At 49.8% G+C, this 19,557-nt stretch overlaps 1 protein-coding gene across 1 annotated transcript; it reads left to right on the top strand.

Annotated features, from left to right (window-relative positions):
• The first annotated feature begins 566 nt into the window (after positions 1 to 566).
• LOC109735321 (fatty acid elongase 3-like) lies at positions 567 to 998 on the top strand. Its single transcript, XM_020294529.1, has one exon. It carries the CDS (start codon positions 567 to 569, stop codon positions 996 to 998), a length of 432 nt encoding a protein of 143 aa, XP_020150118.1.
• The last annotated feature ends 18,559 nt before the right edge of the window (positions 999 to 19,557 follow it).

The following is a 19,557-nucleotide window of genomic DNA, read 5'->3' as shown; positions in this document are numbered from 1 at the left end:
GGCCCGCCTGTCAGCTGCTGACGTGGCATTTTTTTGCAGAACCCCCCCCCCATGGTGTCGCTCCGCGCCCGCCTCGCCGCCCTCGCCCTCGCCCTCTCCCTCCGCGCCCGCCTCCATCTCAACCCCCGCGCGCTCCACCCCCGGAGTCGTCGTCCTCGTCGTCCCTGCCGCCGATGATCCAGCGGAGGAAGGTGCTGTCCTGCGAGGAGGGCGGCGGGTGCGGCTCCTGCATCGCGGCGGCGTGCGGGTCGCCCCAGCCGGCCATGTCGATAAGCGGCAGGTGGTGGACCCAGTCGTCCTTGGCGTCGTTGTCGTTCGCCCCGGGGCCCGGCGGGGGCGGCCATGCCTGCGCCGGCGGGGCCGCGGAGACATTCTTGGCCCAATCAAGCCACGCCGGCGGGCAGGGGCGAGGGGGAAGACGGCGTGGGATGCGCGGCGGGGCTGGCCCGGCGGTCGAGCACCGACGCGGGGTCCCATTCCCCAAATCCCTTTCCATCCTCCGCACCGTACGACCGCAACAACCTCCCCTTTTTCCGCCGGCGAGCGACCGATCCGGCGTACGGACCATGGCCGCGCTCGTCGGCGACGTCGCCTACTGGCTGGCGGAGCACCCGGACATCGTCGGCTTCCGCTGGAGCCCCTCTGGCCTCTGGTTCTCCACCTGGGCCTTCCTCCTCGGCTTCCTCGCCACCTACGTGTCCCTCTGCCTCGCCGCCGACGGGCTCCTCCGCCGCCGGAAGCCGCTCCCTCTCGGGCCCCTCCCCCCCGCGCACGCGCTCCTCATGGCCGCCGTCTCGGCCACCATCTTCGCCGGCACGCTGCTGTCGGCGGTGGCGGAGATTCGGGACACGCGCTGGTCGTGGCGGGGCCGGAGCCGGACCACGCCGCTCCGGTGGCTCCTCTGCTTCCCGCCGTGGGCGAGGGCGAGGGCGGCGAGGCGGGCGCGGAGCGACACCGTGGGGGGGTTTCTGCAAAAAAAATGCCACGTCAGGAGCTGACAGGCGGGCCCTGCCGGTCAGATACACTGTCAATACGCGTTTATACGCGATTTAGACCTTTTTATAACGTCTAGCCCCAGACTTGGTACTGACATGTAAAAATTACCAAACTTGGTACCAATCTGCTTCCAATGCCCCAATTGTGGTACTTCTATGCAATTTACTCTCATTAATAGAGCATTGTCCAAAAAAAGAGAAAGGCCAAAAAAAAGAAGGCAAAAATTAAAAAAATATAAAAAAGGGGACAATGCTACTATCTTTTTTTCCACACTTGTGCTTCAAAGTAGCACCATGATCTTCATGATAGAGAGTCTCTTGTTTTGTCACTTTCATATACTAGTGGGAATTTTTCATTATAGAACTTGGCTTGTATATTCCAACAATGGGCTTCCTCAAGTGACCTAGGTCTTTGTGAGCAAGCAAGTTGGATGCACACCCACTTAGTTTCTTTTGTTGAGCTTTCATGCATTTATAGCTCTAGTGCATCCGTTGCATGGCAATCCCTACTCCTTGCGTCAACATCAATCGATGGGCATCTCCATAGCCCGTTGATTAGCCGCGTTGATGTGAGACTTCCTCCTTTTTTTGTCTTCTCCACATAACCCCCATCATTATATTCTATTCCACCCATAGAGCTATATCCATGGCTCACGCTCATGTATTGCGTGAAGGTTGAAAAAGTTTGAGATTACTAAAGTATGAAACAATTGCTTGGCTTGTCATCGGGGTTGTGCATGATGAGAGCATTCTTGTGTGACGAAAATGGAGCATGACTAAACTATACGATTTTGTAGGGATGAACTTTCTTTGGCCATGTTATTTTGAGAAGACATAATTGCTTAGTTAGTATGCTTAAAGTATTATTACTTTTATGTCAATATTAAACTTTTATCTTGAATCCTTCGGATCTAAATATTCATACCACAATTAAGAGGGTTACATTAAAAAAACATGTCAAGTAGCATTCCGCATCAAAAATTCTGTTTATATCATTTACCTACTCGAGGACGAGCAAGAATTAAGCTTGGGGATGCTAGATACGTCTCCAACGTATCTATAATTTTTTATTTCTTCATGCTATATTATACTCTGTTTTGGATGATTAATGGGCTTTGTTATACACTTTTATATTATTTTTGGGACTAATCTACTAACCGGAGGCCCAGCCCAAATTGCTGTTTTTTTGCCTATTTCAGAGTTTTACATAAAAAGAATATCAAACGGAGTCCAAACGGAATGAAACCTTCGGGAACGTGATTTTCGGAACAAATGTGATCCAGAGGACTTGGACCCTACGTTAAGAAAGCAACCAGGAGGGCACGAGGTAGGGGGCGCGCCTACCCCCTGGGCTCGCCCTCCACCCTCATGGGGCCCATGTTGCTCCACCGACGTACTTCTTCCTCCTATATATACCTTCGTACCCCCAAACCAACAGAGGCATCCACGAAAACCTAATTCCACCGCCGCAACCTTCTGTACCCGTGAGATCCCATCTTGGGGCCTTTTCCGGCGTCCTGCCGGAGGGGGCATTGATCACGGAGGGCTTCTACATCAACACCATAGCCTCTCCGATGATGTGTGAGTAGTTTACCTCAGACTTTCGGGTCTATAGTTATTAGCTAGATGGCTTCTTCTCTCTCTTTGGATCTCAATACAAAGTTCTCCACGATTCTCGTGGAGATCTATTCGATGTAATCTTGTTTTGCGGTGTGTTTGTTGAGACCGATGAATTGTGGGTTTATGATCAAGTTTATCTATGAACAATATTTGAATCTTCTCTGAATTCTTTTATGTATGATTGGTTATCTTTTCAAGTCTCTTCGAATTATCCGTTTGGTTTGGCCCACTAGATTGATCTTTCTTGCAATGGGAGAAGTGCTTAGCTTTGGGTTCAATCTTGCGGTGTCCTTTCCCAGTGACAGCAGGGCAGCAAGGCACGTATTGTATTGTGGCCATCGAGGATAACAAGATGGGGTTTATTTCATATTGCATGAGTTTATCCCTCTACATCATGTCATCATACTTAAAGCATTACTCTGTTCTTATGAACTTAATACTCTAGATGCATGATGTATAGCGGTCGATGTGTGGAGTAATAGTAGTAGATGCAGGCAGGAGTCGGTCTACTTGTCTCGGACGTGATGCCTATATACATGATCATACCTAGATATTCTCATAACTATGCTCAATTCTATCAATTGCTCAACAGTAACTTGTTCGCCCACCGTAATACTTATGCTCTCGAGAGAAGCCACTAGTGAAACCTATGGCCCCCGGGTCTATTTTCCATCATATTAATCTTCCAACACTTAGCTATTTCTTTTGCCTTTTATTTTACTTTGCATCTTTATTATAAAAATACCAAAAATATTATCTTATCATATCTATTAGATCTCACTTTCGTAAGTGACCGTGAAGGGATTGACAACCCCTTTATTGCGTTGGTTGCGAGGTTTTTGTTTGTTTGTGTAGGTGCAAGGGACTCGTGCGTGGCCTCCTACTGGATTGATACCTTGGTTCTCAAATACTGAGGGAAATACTTACGCTGCTTTACTGCATCACCCTTTCCTCTTCAAGGGAAAACCAACGCAGTGCTCAAGAGGTAGCAGGAAACTGCTGGTTAAGTGAAACATAACGGAAGCGCGTTTCTGAAAACGCACTATAGCTATAGCGCGTTTTCAGAAACGCGCTACTGCTATGCCTTTCTCCTTTCCCCCTTTTTTCATTTATTTTTCTTGACTTTATTTTTTTTCCTTTCTCCTTTTTCTATTTCTTTCATTTGCATTTACTTCTCTACTTGTTTTTCATTTCATTTTATTTTCGTTAGCAGGAGCGCCTTACATATAAACGCGCTGCTACAACAATATTAGCGGCAGCGCTATTTCTAAAAGAGCGCTACTACTATGTGTAGCCTATCGGCTTAGTGGTGGGAATTTTAGTAGTAGCGCCTTTACAACGGGACGCGCTATTGCTATATATGTATCTGCAGCGCGGTTATTCCGCGCGCGCTACTGCTGTGTAGTAGTAGCGCGCTTTTTTAACAAGCGCTACTGCTAAAGTTCTATTTATAAGGTTTTCCCTAATAGTGAATAAAGGACGGAACCTTTCATGGTTCTCCATCCGTCACCCTTTTATCTCCATTGATTTTATGTTAACAATAAATATTGATGGCTAAGATTTAAAAGTACCTGGCCGATAGTCCAGGAGAGCCCGGAACCAAAAAACATTGCGATAAGGAAATCTATGAAAAAAGGTTGTTACTAGAAAACCAATCCAAACTTCCTTTTCTCGTAGAATACACTAAGCCCCTGTATTATTAAAAAAACATTAAGACCCGTCCTCTTCTCAAAAAAAAATTAAGCACAATAGAATACCAATCGGTTGAGAACCGTGGCTGCCTGTAACACCCTAGATTTTGCCCTTTTCTTTTTTCCTTTAATTTTCTTTGATTATTGATTTGAATTGCTTTTTCTGTGGCTATGTGGTTCTGAAACTTGGGAAGATCATGTCTTCCTAGGTTTTATAGTGGCTTGTCATCCTCATCATCATCCGAAGATCATGTCATTTTCATCCTTGACCCAATTCCAATATTCTTTTTCTAAGGAATATTCTTTTTCTGTTAAAGGAATAATCCTTAAACCCTAGATAGATCTTCATAATTTCAACTTTGAAAAACTTCTTTCGGCAGGTTGACGGTCACATGCACAATAAAAAAGATGTAATAAGCAATGGAGATATTAGGATACCAATGAGCTTCTCGGACATGCTTGAAAAATCTCCATAGCAGACACTACGCTATCTGGTAAAGTGAATCTCATATAGATAAAGATCATATACCTCAACATTACATGAAGCATTAAGAGAGAAAGTCTGCAATTTTTTGTTCCTCAAGATCATTGTGGTTGTACCCACTCATCCACAGTTTTCTTCCTTTTCCTTTTAGATGCATGCTTTCTTTCGGACAACTTGATAAAACACACTGATGAAAATAAACAAAAAAATTGCATCAGTAGTTTAACAGTGCCGCCGTGCCGTCTATGCATCCACGGAACTGCAAGAACCACAATAAGAATGTAAGATATACCTTGGATGGTCGAATCGGTGATGAACGGCGAGCAAAGCGGGTTGGCGGCGACCGGGCGTCGATGCCCCATGGATTGAAACCGCGGCGAACTGAAGATCTGAAGTACTAGGAAGGAAACTAGGATTTAGGAGACAAGGGAAAATGAGCGCTGAGCATGCTTTCGCGAACAAAGGAAGCGTCGGTGGCCGTTGGGAATCGCTCCATGAGTGCGTCATTAGGAAGGGGATCAATCATTCTTTTTTACGTGAATCACTCCTTTTTTCTGGACGTAAACAAAGGAAGGGATCGATCACGGCATCCCGTGGTCGGTGTCAAAACCGGCGGATCTCGGGTAGGGGGTCCCGAACTGTGCGTCTAGGATCGATGGTAACAGTAGACGGGGGACACAATGTTTACCCAGGTTCAGGCCCTCTCTATGGAGGTAATACCCTACTTCCTGCTTGATTGATCTTGATGAATATGAGTGTTACAAGAGTTGATCTACCACGAGATCGTAATGGCTAAACCCTAGGAGCCTAGCCTATGTGAATATGGTAATGAGTATGTATATGTCCTTTCCGGACTAACCCCTCCGGTTTATATAGACACTGGGGGATCTAGGGTTTACATGGAGTCGGTTACATAAGAAGGAATCTTCATAGTTGGTCGCCAAGCTTGCCTTCTACGCCAAGGAGAGTCCAATCCGGACACGAGTACGGTCTTCGGTCTTCATGTCTTCAGCCCATCAGTCCGGCCCATGGATAACAGGCCGGACGCCCGAGGACCCCTTAATCCAGGACTCCCTCAGTAGCCCCTGAACCTGGCTTTCAATGACGAGGAGTCCATCACACAAATTGTCTTCGGCATTGCAAGGCGGGTTACCCTTTTTCTGAACTCCAAGATAGTCTTTGGATGCAATGATTGTATCCGTATCTGTTACACACACCATACACAACCGCAGAGAGAATATAATATTTGCACGAATCTAATCTGTTGACAGCTTGTTTTCAACATGACATCACGTCTGTCCGGTCATAATTTCAATCCATTTTTCTTTTGCCATCCCACGTTTCGAGACGTGGTTGCTATTGGCACGTCTTGTCAAAGCAGAGATCGTGTCACCTTATTGCGGGATTCTCATCAATGCGGGCATGGGTAACTCAACCGTGCCATTTATACAGCCCTTGGGAACAGGCGAATCCTAAGGCGAGTGAGGAGGCGTTTAATATTTGCTGCCTTTATAAGGGGATAAGGATTCCCTCTTCCTCTCCTCACGCTGTTTCTCTGTCTCCGCCTTTCAGATCTCAAGCTCCAGCGCCCAAGTTCTCATCTCCTTTCCACTCAAGCAACCATGTCCGGATCCGGCGGTCAGGGCAAGTGGATGGTCTCCTCCGTCAAGGAGGAGGACATTACTGAGCTTCGGGCGGCTGGATATTTGGCGAAGGAGATCGCCCATCGTCTACCGGCCGAGGGACAAGTCGTCCCCACGCCGGAGCCCACAGAGAGGGTAGTATTCATCCCCCATTTCTTCCGCGGGCTAGGGTTTCCACTCCACCCCTTCGTCCGCGGGCTGATGTATTATTACGGGATAGACTTCCATGATCTGTCCCCGAATTCCTTCCTCAACATCTCGGCGTTTATCGTCGTGTGCGAGGCCTTCCTCCGTATCCAACCCCACTTCAGGCTGTGGCTCAAAGTCTTCAACGTGAAGCCGAAGGTGGTGGACGGCCAGCATGCGGAGTGCGGAGGAACCATGGTGAGCAAGCTGCCCAACGTCTCCTGACCGAAAGGTACTTTTGTGGAGACAGTGAAGGAGTGGCAGAGACAATGGTTCTACATCACAGAACCCCGCAGCACCACCTGGGCCGCGGCTACCCAATTCCGCTCCGGCGCTCCCATGCGGCTCACCTCTTGGGTCGAGAAGAGTCCGGACTGGTGTTCGTCTGATGAGCTGATAGCGTTGCAGATGCGCGTCCAGAGCATGATAGCCAAGGACGTCAAGCTCGTCGACGTGATCCAGGTGATGCTAGTTCACCGGATTCTTCCATGCCAGCGCAGAGGACACCTCTCTGGGATTTCAACCTGAAGAAGCATCGGACCCTGGTGAGGCTCTTCGAGACCACCCACGAAGATGCCTGGAGGTTGCTCTTTAAGGGAAATGAGAAACCGCCGGCCATGGATTCAGACCGTGGTCACAACTGTAAACACCCCACCAGTGAGGTATGTTACTTTTGACGTATCCCCAACTTAAATGTTTCGAGGATGATGTCTGAGATTTTAGTATTGCTCCCTCAGGACTGGGTGGAGAGGGCGAAGCGGATCTAGTGTCCGGCTCCGCTGCCCGAATAACCGGTCATCCCATGCCTAGCGAAGATGCTGGTGCCGGCACCATACAAGGCGCCGGAGAAGAAGGCCAAGGGGGCCAAGAGTGGCCCCCGTCGCAAGGGCACTTCGGACGCGATGTCCGAAGACGATGAGGCCCATTCCTCTGTCCCCGAGGACAATGACGAGGAAGAGGAGGACGAGGAGAACAATCCTCCTCCCGAGGAGAAGAAGAAAAAGAGGGCGGCCTCGGCACATCCGGAGGCGAAAGCGCCCAAAAAGGGGAAGGGTGCCCCAGCGGTCAATACCGTGTGGGACGTTGACAGTAGTCCGGAATGACGCCCCCGCACTAAGCCCCAGGCCGCATCGTAAGTGACATGGCTTATTTATGCGCACATCCAGCCCTTTCTCTTCATTATTTTAACATGGTTAACTAAACCATTGCAGTCCGGCCCGTGACCTTATCCAGCGATCCTCATCTGGAGGTTCGTTGGCTCCATCGGAGATGGCGAGCATGTCGCCACCGCCTACTTACTCCCCCGGGGCCAGGGACAACACGGAAGTGCTGTCCCGGAGGACCGCTCCGAAGGGAGAAGCCTAGGACGTTGCCCGGGAGGCACCACAAGGTGAGACCTCCACTGCCAGACACATGGGGGAGCCAATCCCCATGGAGACTGGCGAAGAGGGCCGTATCCAGTTCGGCCCTCAGCCGAATACGATTCTGGAGACCCATATGGCTCCGGAGTCGGGCGAACAGCCCCCTTTGAAGGAGGCGGGTGCGCCGCCTCCACCGGTGGCCCCTGTCCATCCAGGAGCGTCGGATGACCTGATGGGGGCGCTACGAAGCGCCTCCGTCGTGGACGAGCACCGTGTCCTTATGGGTGCGGTGATCGAGAAGGTTCAGTCCGCCAAGAGCGGACTGAATGAAGCCTGGAGCAGCCTGTTAACAGGTTTCGAGGTAAGAAAGAGAAAAACCCCGTGTAGTCCGTAGCCCGTGAGACGCTGTCCGGTGTTCGGCGAGAAGAACCGGACAGAGGATCAATCCTTCATTATAAGAGGCTGACTGAATATGTATCGATAAGCAGGCGTCCCTGTTGGTTGCGACCTCGCATGCTGCCGAGGTCTCCGAACTAAAGCGGAGGCTGGAGCGGACCGAGAACGAGCTCGGCGAGGTTAGAATTCGTCTCCAGGAGAAGCAAGGTGAGGAACGACCTGCTATATGTTCGGGAAAGAATAAGCGTTGTATATTGACAGCGGTATTGTGATACGTGCAGAAGCCGCGACCGAGGTCGAGTCCCTGAGGAAGGCCCTGGTCGAGCCCGAGGAGAAGGCTGTCCAGCAGCAAGCCTCCCGCAAGAAGCTAAAGGCCTGGGTCAAAGAAGTCCAGCAGGAGCTCTAGGATAGGGTTAACAAATGTGCGACCTTCGAGAATGATCCGTCGGCTCAAGGGGCCGAGCTCACCAAGGCTCGTCAGAGCGCGGAGACCGCACCGAATGAGGCCCAGGCCGCCCTCCAGGAGATCCATGAGGCCAAGAAGATCATGGCGGGTAAGGCTTTTAAGATGCAAAGCAAGTATGTAGAGAAGTAGTACCTTTTACTAACCCGGGTTCGGAGTTCCCCAGGGGCTTTTGCTAATCTACCACGCAGTGTATCGGACGCCGTGGAGTTCTATCGAGCCGAAGGAGGGGGTTCCACGGAGTAGCTCTTCTGGTCGCAATATGCGGTGTCAGAGCCTGCCGTGTCCTTCACCGATCAGCTGAAACAGCTGGTGGAGCTGCACAAGGTGGCCGAATTAGCCATGAAGGATTTGACAATCCGGCTATCGCCAGCCGAAGCTATGCCTGGCAGCTACTTCGGACTCGTGAGGCGGATGATGTACGTCTGTCCTCGGCTGGACGTCATCAGGCGCTCCGCCTGTATTGAAGGTGCCCGTATGGCCTTCGCTCCCTGCGAGATGTGGTGGGCGAAGATGAACGCTGTTGACGTTGCCAGCAGGCCGCCGGAGGGCAAGGAGCACCGCACACCCGAGTGATATTTCGCGGATGTCGTAGAGGGGTCTCGACTTGTAGCGGCGCAATGTTCGTAGGACATTGTATTTGAATAAATGTATTCATGTTGCCTTTGCCTTGTGTTATGGGAACAAAGCCGGTTTTTGTAAAGTAATTTTATTATGCTTTGAATTGTTTCCTCCTATGCGGCCGTGTTGCCTGTAATCTGAGGGTTGGCCAGTCGTCGGCTTCTGCCCTCACGTAGGTAGTACGGAGGTGTTCGGGATGGAATTTAAACAATCTTGATCCAATTATATGGTCCTTGAAGGAGTTGTTTAGCGCAACGAACAAGGCAATCAGACTTTACGGCTTGGACGCCCTCACTTAGCCATAGGAGTTTTATAATAAAGCATGGGCGTAGCCCCTGGTTTAAACCAGAGTACTGTAGCATCTGATCGGGAAGTGCCGATCTCTTGCCTAACGCGGAAAAAATCTCCAACGATTTGTAACCCTCGAGTAGCTGACCGGCTCTCGCCATGTCATGACAGTCAGTTTTCGGCTTTCTCTACTGAGGTGCTCATCTGGTCGAGGCCAGGGCACAATCACAGTAGTTCTCCCTTTACTACCCTAGCCGATAGAGCGGAACGTAGGGTAGCAAGCACAGGAGCCGGGCAACCCAACTATTGACCAAAGACATGATTCGGATCCAATGCATATAATGCTAAATTCGGGGTGCCGAACTTATATATAAGAAGTGTTCGGACTGTGCTGCCGTATTGGGGGGCGACGGGTAGCCCCTGGCGAATATGAAACATAAAAGAGTATCGATGCAGCAAATAAGCAGATCGAAATAAAACGAAGTAAGAAGCAAAAAACCACAGAAACTGGGCCATGAACATTTTTATTATAACTGGATGGACACGTCAAGGCGTATCTTGTATCGATGGTGCGAGAAGTATCCGGCTATTTAACATGCCGGAATCAATAGGGCGCAACGTGCGGGTCCTGAGAAATAAGTATGAATACCGTCAAGAAGAACGTATAAAGGTTACCCTACACACCTGTGCTGCTTGCCTCCGTTGTATGCCAATCCTTCTAAAGGACTTGCGATCAGGCCCGCGAAAAAAGGTACCTGAAACAAGAAAAAGAAGTAAAAGTATGTGTGTCCGGGATCGGTCTGGCCGAACTGTAGACCCCGGGTTATCTTGTGCCTCTGTCGATGTCCATGGAATTTTGAGTGCGTAATTGTGTACGCGTTGTACGAATGCCACTACCTCATTGGGACTGGGACGGAGGCCGAATTGCTAGTCGAGCTCTTGACGAGCCGCGCTGTCCTGTTGCAGTGTAGTCCGGACCCTCTTGATGGTGTCCAGGGGCTCGGCAGCTGGATTATAATGTTGCTTGAGAAGGCCGCTCTGTACTTCTGCTGCTAGGGCGGCGGTGTGCTCCTCTGTTCGGAGGGAGCGTTCCGTATTGCCATTGACTGTTATGACGCCGCGTGGACTGGGCATCTTGAGCTTGAGATAAGCATAGTGTGGCACTGTGTTAAATCTAGCAAACGCGGTTCGTCCGAGCAGTGCGTGGTAGCCGCTGCGGAAGGGGACGATATCGAAGATTAACTCTTCGCTTCGGAAGTTGTCCGGTGAACCGAAGACCACCTCCAGCGTGATTGAGCCCGTACAGCGGGCATCTACGCCTGGTATGACTCCTTTAAAGGTAGTCTTTGTTGGTTTGATTCATGAGGGATTAATGCCCATCTTCCGTACTGTATCCTTGTACAGCAGGTTGAGGCTGCTTCCACCATCCATCAGGACTCGTGTTAGGTGGAATCCGTCGATGATTGGGTCAAGGACCAGTGCGGCCAAACCGCCATGGCGGATACTAGTCGGATGATCTCGACGATCGAAGGTGATCGGAAATGACGACCACAGATTGAACTTTTGGGCGACTGGCTGTACCGCGTAGACGTCCCTGAGTGCCCGTTTGCGCTCCTTTTTGGGGATGTGCGTGGCGTACATCATGTTCACCGTTTTGACTTGGGGGGGAATTTCTTCTGCCCCCCGGTGTTCGGCTGCCGGGGCTCTTCATCCTCGTCCTCACTTTGTGATCCCTTTTCTTTGTTTTCGACATTTAACTTGCCAGCCTGCTTGAAGACCCAACAATCCCTATTGGGTATGATTGGCTTGCTTATCCGGGGTGCCATGAATTTGGCACGGACGGTCGAGTATGCGGTCCAGGCTGGAAGGTCCTTCGTTATTTCTTTTGTAGGGCTTCTTCTGTTGGCCGGACTTGGAACCACTGAATCCGGCGTTGACTGTGGTGTCATCGGTGTTGTCGCCATTGCTTCGGCGTTTGTGTCTATTGCGCCGGAGCATGCCGGTGCTGTTCTTGGCCTCAGTGGGGCCTGCCTCGCTGGCTATGTTTTTGCTACAAGCCAGCCAGCTGTCCTCACCCGCGCAAAAGCGGGTCATGAGTGCCGTAAGGGCTGTCATAGACTTCGGCTTTTCTTGGCCGAGGTGGCGTGCTAGCCATTCGTCACAGATGCTGTGTTTGAAGGCTGCTAGGGCCTCGGCATCCGGACAGTCAACGATCTGGTTCTTTTTGGTTAGGAACCTAGTCCAGAATTTTCTGGCTGATGCTCCAAGTTGTTGAACTATGTGGCTTAGGTCATCGGCATCTGGTAGCCGGACATAAGTTCCTTGGAAGTTATCAAGGAAAGCCTCTTCCAAGTCCTCCCAGCTGCCGATGGAATTCTCAGGCAGGCTATTTAACCAGTGCCGAGCTGGTCCTTTGAGCTTTAATGGGAGGTATTTGATGGCGTGGAGGTCATCTCCTCGGGCCATGTGGATGTGGAGAATAAAATCTTCGATCCACACTGCGGGATCGGTTGTGCCGTCATATGATTCGATATTGACGGGCTTGAACCCCTCGGGGAATTCGTGATCCAGTACTTCATCTGTGAAGCAGAGAGGGTGTGCGGCACCTCTGTATCGGGCCACATCGCGGCGTAGCTCTGATGGAGTCCGTCTGCGGCATTCGACCCGGGCGTAGTTAGGTTTGTCATGTCCGAATAGGTAGCTGTCGTCGTGCCTCGGGGCACGTCTTCGCGATCCGTAGATCGATCTTGTATGTCCTCCTCTACTGTCCAGGGTTTGCCGGAGGTCGTACGTGTGGCCCCGAACTCTTCCGTCTATTTTTTTGGGGCGGTGGGGCCGGTTGCTGTTCGGCCTGAGTTGCCGCTTTATCCCGACCGCGGGGTGGCTGGTCGGTCGGCCTGTCTCGACCACGTGGTGGTTGTTCCGTATTACGCGAGGAAGATATGTGCTCCGGGGCCTCGTCATCGAACTGAGGTAGCAGTCTGCGTTTCGGATAGCTGTTGGATGTGCGCTTGAGGCCGTATTCTTCGGCTGTCAGGACATCAGTCCATCTGTCGACGAGCAGATCTTGTTCAGCTTGAAGCTACTGCTGTTTCTTTTTCAGGCTCCTTGAAGTGGCTATGAGCTGAAGCTTAAAGCGCTCCTGCTCCAGAGGATCCTCAGGCACGATGAAGTCTTCGTTGCCGATGCTTGTCTCCTCTTCGGAGCGTGGACAGTAACTATCGTCCTCCGAGTCATCTTCTATAGCCTGTTCATCAGGGTTGTCTTGCCTGTTGCCGTGTTCCTCCTGTTCGGATGCAGCTCCGACAGGGTCTTCATTGTTTTCGGTGTCGCCTGGAGTACTATTTTCTTCGGTGCCAGTGTTCCCGTCCTTTGAGCGACAAGGCTTAGAACGACGCTTGGGGCGTCGGCGCTTGGACTGCGTCTCAGAGGTTTTATTCGCATCTGGCTCTTCTTTGTCGTCGCCAGATCCTTCGGGTGTATCAACCATATGTACACGTCGTACGAACAGGTAGCCGTCCAACGTCCGGTGAATGGCGGGTCTTGGCCTTGCTGCTTATCGGCATCATCGTCCATACCGTCGATGTCTTCGGAGCCATAGTCAAGCACGTCGGTTAAGTCATCGACAGTGGCTATGAAGTGGGTGGCGGGTGGGAAGCAAAATTCCTCGTCATCTGTCTCTAGCTCGAACCGGACATAGTTCGGCTGTGAGTCCTTCTCCAAGGAAAAATTCTTTAAAGATTTTAGCACGTCACCCAAAGGCGAGTGTTGGAAAACGTCAGCGGCGCTAAACTCGAAGATCCATAACCGATCTAGCTCGGTGTCCGCAGGAGTACACAGTCCGGAACTTATAGCCGGAGACAAGTCCAAAGTTCCGTTAAAGCAAATATTGTAGAGCGTTGAGTCCGTGCGCGGCTATAACACCACGGACTCTACGGCCTCAGATGGCACGATCTGCTTTGGCTGCAAGACCGTTGCAGTGGCAGGAACCATCTCCTGGGTGTGATCCGATGACAGATTTAAGTCACGTTCATCGGGGTGAGGGGGAGCGATCGCCGTGGGCTCAAATCCCTTGAAGATCAAGTCTCCACGGATATCCGCAACGTAGTTCAAGCTTCCAAATCTGACCTGATGGCCAGGGGCGCAGCTGTCGATCTGCTCCAGATGGCCAAGCGAGTTGGCCCGCAGTACGAAGCGGCCGAATACGAAGATCTGTCTGGGGAGGAAGGTTTCTCCCTGGACGACGTCATTACTGACGATCGAAGGGGCCATCGAGCCCTTTGCCGGCGGCACAGTGGAACTCTCAATGAAAGCACCAATGTTGGTGTCAAAACCGGTGGATCTCGGGTAGGGGGTCCCGAACTGTGCGTTTAAAGACGATATATCCCCCGGATCCATCCATTCGGAGTATTCAGGGCCAACACGAAGGTGATATTTGATGACTTGGGAAGTCATCGTCGGCTTAATGGACGAACGGGCGGCCATGGTGAAACCGCCAAGCCGGAGGGTTTGGCCTGAGGCCAGGGCTCCTCCGGAAGTGATACCGTCCTTGATAAAAAGGCGAGCCATCGACCCTGTTGTCGACGTCACAGAGGAACTCTCAATGAAAGCACCAATGTCGGTGTCAAAACCGGCGGATCTCGGGTAGGGGGTCCCAAACTGTGCGTCTAGGATCGATGGTAACAGGAGACGGGGGACAGAATGTTTATCCAGGTTCGGGCCCTCTCTATGGAGGTAATACCCTACTTCCTGCTTGATTGATCTTGATGAATATGAGTGTTACAAGAGTTGATCTACCACGAGATCGTAATGGCTAAACCCTAGGAGCCTAGCCTATGTGAATATGGTAATGAGTATGTATATGTCCCTTCCGGACTAACCCCTCCGGTTTATATAGACACCGGGGGATCTAGGGTTTACATGGAGTCGGTTACATAAGAAGGAATCTTCATAGTTGGTCGCCAAGCTTGCCTTCACGCCAAGGAGAGTCTAATCCGGACACGAGTACGGTCTTTGGTCTTCATGTCTTCAGCCCATCAGTCCGGCCCATGGATAACAGGCCGGACGCCCGAGGACCCCTTAATCCGGGACTCCCTCACCCGTGCCTCATTGATTGCGACCTACTGCGTGCGTACGAGCGCTGCCTGTGACCTGCTCGTGCTAGGTGAGGCCGAGGTGGCCAGCCCATACAAATTTTCGCTGATCACCGGAAATTTTTGGGCCATAGCTAACCTACGTAACATATCTGGGGAGGGGCCCCTGGATTCAGTGGGCCCGGGGCGGCCGCCCCCTGCCCCCCACAGGGCCGGCCCTGCGTATAGCGCACACGCGTTGTGCACTACTCAAAAGGATTAGCTAGGTGAAATAGTTTTGCCGACAGTTTATTCTATGATTTTCTTTCGCCTTTGGGTTATTTTTGTTCATTTTGCCTATACTCTCCACGTAGCACATCTTTCTCACTCCATGAAGTGTAACTTCTCACACTCTGGAGTATCCATTCCCGTACACCTATGCATAGGCAGCCTGGCCCGAGCAAGAAGTCACAACATCCGGGTCAGGCTCGGGCTTCACTATTTTGCTTAAAGCCCGGCCCGAATGCCTGAACTAGTCCTTAGTATTTCATCTAAGTTGTGGATACCAACCACAAAAAGTCAACACATCAACAATAAGGCAACGCCTCCAACATGGCGACAAAACACAGCCTGTGTCGCACATGTGAAAATGGGAGAAAAGATCCTCGAAAAAAAAACCCCGAAGGAAACACTAACTCTGGAGGTATCACGCGGAAGGTATTTGTTACTATGAACAAACAAAACAAATTCGGAGAAAACAGACCAACATGCGTGTGCACCCAATATGCCAACGTCCTCTTCGCGCACATAAAAACAATTTTCCAGTTAATCCCACCCACCGCCAACGCCGGCTGCACGGCATGCATAATTTGCATCAGCGCCGCGGCGCCGGCGACCGAAAAGGGTCCCTGCCGTCAATCCTATACTGCCCAAATTAATCAACGACTAGAGGAGGAAACACGGCAGACAGGGACGGAAGCCAGGATTTGGCATAGGGGAGAGGGCAAGGTTTCACACTAAGTTTCATGGGCAACTGCTATGCTGTAGAAATTTTTGAGGGTCGGTCTAATGGAGATGGCATCTGCAATCATGCCCGTTTTTCTTTGTTAATTCCATTCACTTGATCAAAACTCGATAGAAAGTTGATAAATGTAAAACAAATTCACAACTCTAGAAACATAAGATAATCTTACAAACTAATAATCACCAACAATGCAAAGTTGTAGATAACACATTACTTAATCTCATTACTTTCCATGTAACTGATGGGATCGAATCACTGATTCAACCCAATCCCAAAGCTAGCTAGAACACAAAAAGACCTGCAATTCTATGGAAGTAAGCAAGGGAGAAAGATGAGAGTTTGAAAAGGACAAACAAGGAGTAATCTAATGCTCACATTAAACTAGAGTACCTTTTTCCTTGTTTCGTTGCCCCTCATCCGTGCTGCCCGCTTACCAATAAAGCGCCTATGGATCGATGCTCACCCCGGCCGCCCCCCTTCCTTCTCCGCTTTGGCGATACGACGGAATGATGAAGAAATCGATAACAGTCGCTGCAGGCATCGTGCTAGATCGCAACAGGCGGTTTGGAAATGTAGTGATTATAGTAGCCTGTGTGTACATGGCTCCTTTATCTCTACGCTAGATCGGGAGGGGCATTTTGGCACCCGGGAACAATAAATTCACCAAAATGTAATTTTTGTAAAAAAAATCTGAACTTTTTTGTAGATGTTCGTGTTAGTGGGGCAAGCATGCTTGACAAATTTCATGCGAAACGGAGCAGCAGTGTTCCGTTGGTGAAAAACTATTAGTTGACATTTGGTTTCAATTTGTTATTTTTTCACAAGCCAAAATATTTAAACTTTTTGCCTCAGAATTTGCAGGTAGCATTTCAATGTGACTAAGATCACATAAAAAAATCTTAATTTCTATTGGCATTTGAAAAAATATTTTTGAGCCCGGGACCATGTGCACCCGGGAGCCAAATTGAATTTCTGCGCTAGATCGCTCTTTTTGAGAGAGAGAGAGAGAGAGAGAGAGAGAGAGTAGATCGCCATTAAGTTTTTTTGAGATTAGATCGCTATTAAATGGCCACTTTATCTTCTGTGATGGGCTGCAATGCGACTTGCTATTCTGGGCTTTTGGCCTGTAAAAGAATGTACCTGGATGGCTTCACGTTACAAAAAACACAGGGTCAGGGGGCAAACCAACAGACGGTCTGTGATTAACTAGGAAAACTTAGCAAAAAACTAACCCCTATTAAGGGGCGACACGATCGTTCGGTGGGGGGGGGGGGGGGGGGGGGGGGAGGGGGTCTCGACCCCCCTTGAATCCGTCCCTGGCGATGGAATGGAAACGGAAGGAGAGAAAGAAGGGATGTGCGTGGGCCTGCAAGGACATTTGGCGCCCTGGACACGACACGCTGATGTTTTGGCCGGTCGGTCATAGGCAAACGTTTCCCATTCCCCGTGAATCCGTCCCTGACGACGGAATGGAAACGGAAGGACAGAAAGGAGGGATGTGCATGGGCCCGCAAGGACATGTGGCGTCCTGGCATTAGTAGGTATAACGTGGCGTGACGCGAGACACTGAAGTTTCGGCCGATCGGTCGTAGGGAAACGTTTCCCATTCCCCTTCAATCCGTCCCTGGCGACGAAATGGAAACGGAAGGAGAGAAAGAAGGTATGTGAGTGGGCCCGGAAGGACATGTGGCACCCTGGCGTTGGTAGGTATAAGGTGGCGTGACACGACGCGCTGATGTTCTGGCCGGTCGGTCACAGGGAAACGTTTCCCATTCACCTTGAATACGTCCCTGGCGACAGAATGAAAACGGAAGGAGAGAAAGAAGGCATGTGCGTGGGCCCGCAAGAACATGTGGCGCCCTGGCATTGGTAGGTATAATGTGGCGTGACACGACACATTGAAGTTTTGGCCGGTCGGTCGTAGGGAAACGTTTCCCTTTTTTTTAGACGTGACACCCAAAAATTAATAAGCAGCTACCAGGATCATGACTGGTGCTGAGGTAGTGATTTTTTTGAGTTGTCATTGTGTTACTCCGAACAAACAAAACCAAATTATTTATGGATTCCTCAGCCCATTAGGGTTCAAATCCTGGTGCTCGCATTATTTCTGGATTTATTTCAAGATTTCCGGCGATGCACTTTCAGTGGGAGGAGACGTTCCCGTCGATGACGAGGCGCCTACGGTGACTTCGTAAATCTGAAGATGATATGTCGGCTCAATTTATCGAATGTGCTCATACGGATAGTGTGTGCGTGTGTGTTCATAGGGGTAAGTGTATGCGCGTATCTATGAGCACTTCCGTCCGTACTATGTCAAAAAAAATTCTCAAAAAACAGGGTGAACCTGCCACCTGACATAGACGCCAATGAAGAAGCAAATCCAGTGTTTGCGGAGTTTACCTTCCTAAAAAAACAGGGTGACACTGCCACCGGACAGAACGTAGACTATGATGGTTTTACGAATTGGGTATGTCCGTATGTGCCGCTGGAGATATTGGACTCCCTGGCAAGAAATTTGTCGTCATGGTCACTCCAAACAGCAGATCGCTTGATGCCAGTTTCTGTTATTTCCAAGTTCAAGCAACAGAGCATGTGCAAAACTGGGCATTGCTAGCCTCGCTGCGACTGACCAGCACAAGAATCTTTTTCTTCTACGCCAACACCTTAGTGATCCCCCTATCAGTCGATTATGTTCAGTACTAACACAACAACCAGCTCGAAGACAAATGAGGTACATAACACTAATTCATATTTCCTACTTTCTCGGATAAAGATATCACAGCACCTGAATTATTTCTGAGTGACCCCATACATATATTCAAACAATCTTCATGAATAGCACCTGAATCATTGTGATATTATTCATGTTCTTCATGCTAGGGGAAAACTACTAGATGTGCTGATGAAATGGTCAGAGAAGAGTATCCAGTGATCTCGCCATGGTCGTTTCCTTCTTTGGCTTCTTTTAGTGGGCAAAGCTTCAATGAGTTTATGTATAGGCTGTTCTACATGACACATATTGCTATCATGTAAATAATCCTGTTTTGAATGAAGGAGATATGGCAATTATGCACGACCACTTACTCCACTTTGGTGTATTGATAAGAATATTTTGATGCTCAGTTTAACTGAATTTCGATGTCATGGACCTGGCATGTAGGGGTATGTCGTTTTGTTTCGTTTGTAGCCAAGAATGTGTTCAAGCTAGACATAAAAAAGTTTATTGTCATAAGTAGAAAATATTTAAGGATCATTACCCAAAACATTAATACAGATAAAAGATGTCCATCGACCATGTATGCCACCAGATCCATTGATCTACTCAATGGCACTTACCAAATATGTTGTTGCAACATTTATCTACCCTATCATCTCAACATCGAGACAAAAAATAATCAACAACGGGCTTATACACAGGCGCGGCATGGCACCGCGTCTCTGGCTGCTAGTTGTGTTACTACGAACAGACAAAACAAATTATGAGAAAACAGTCCAACGTGCGTACACACCCAGTATAGCCAACGTCCTCTTCGCGCATTTAACACCGACGTTCTAGTTAATCCCACCCACCGCCAACGCCGGCCACATGGCATGCATACTAGTGGTTGGGGCGCACCCTTGGTGCGCTGCTTGAAAGGAAGCTGGGCGGTGCCAGGTAGAGTACGCCCCTTTCATCTTCTTATATGTAATAAGCATGTATGCATCCATTCCTA

The sequence above is a fragment of the Aegilops tauschii genome, chromosome 3 (genome assembly GCF_002575655.3).
Source record: "Aegilops tauschii subsp. strangulata cultivar AL8/78 chromosome 3, Aet v6.0, whole genome shotgun sequence".
Classification (NCBI taxonomy): domain Eukaryota; kingdom Viridiplantae; phylum Streptophyta; class Magnoliopsida; order Poales; family Poaceae; genus Aegilops; species Aegilops tauschii.
Note: the sequence above shows the minus strand (reverse complement) of the source record. Positions and strands in the feature narration are given on the sequence as shown.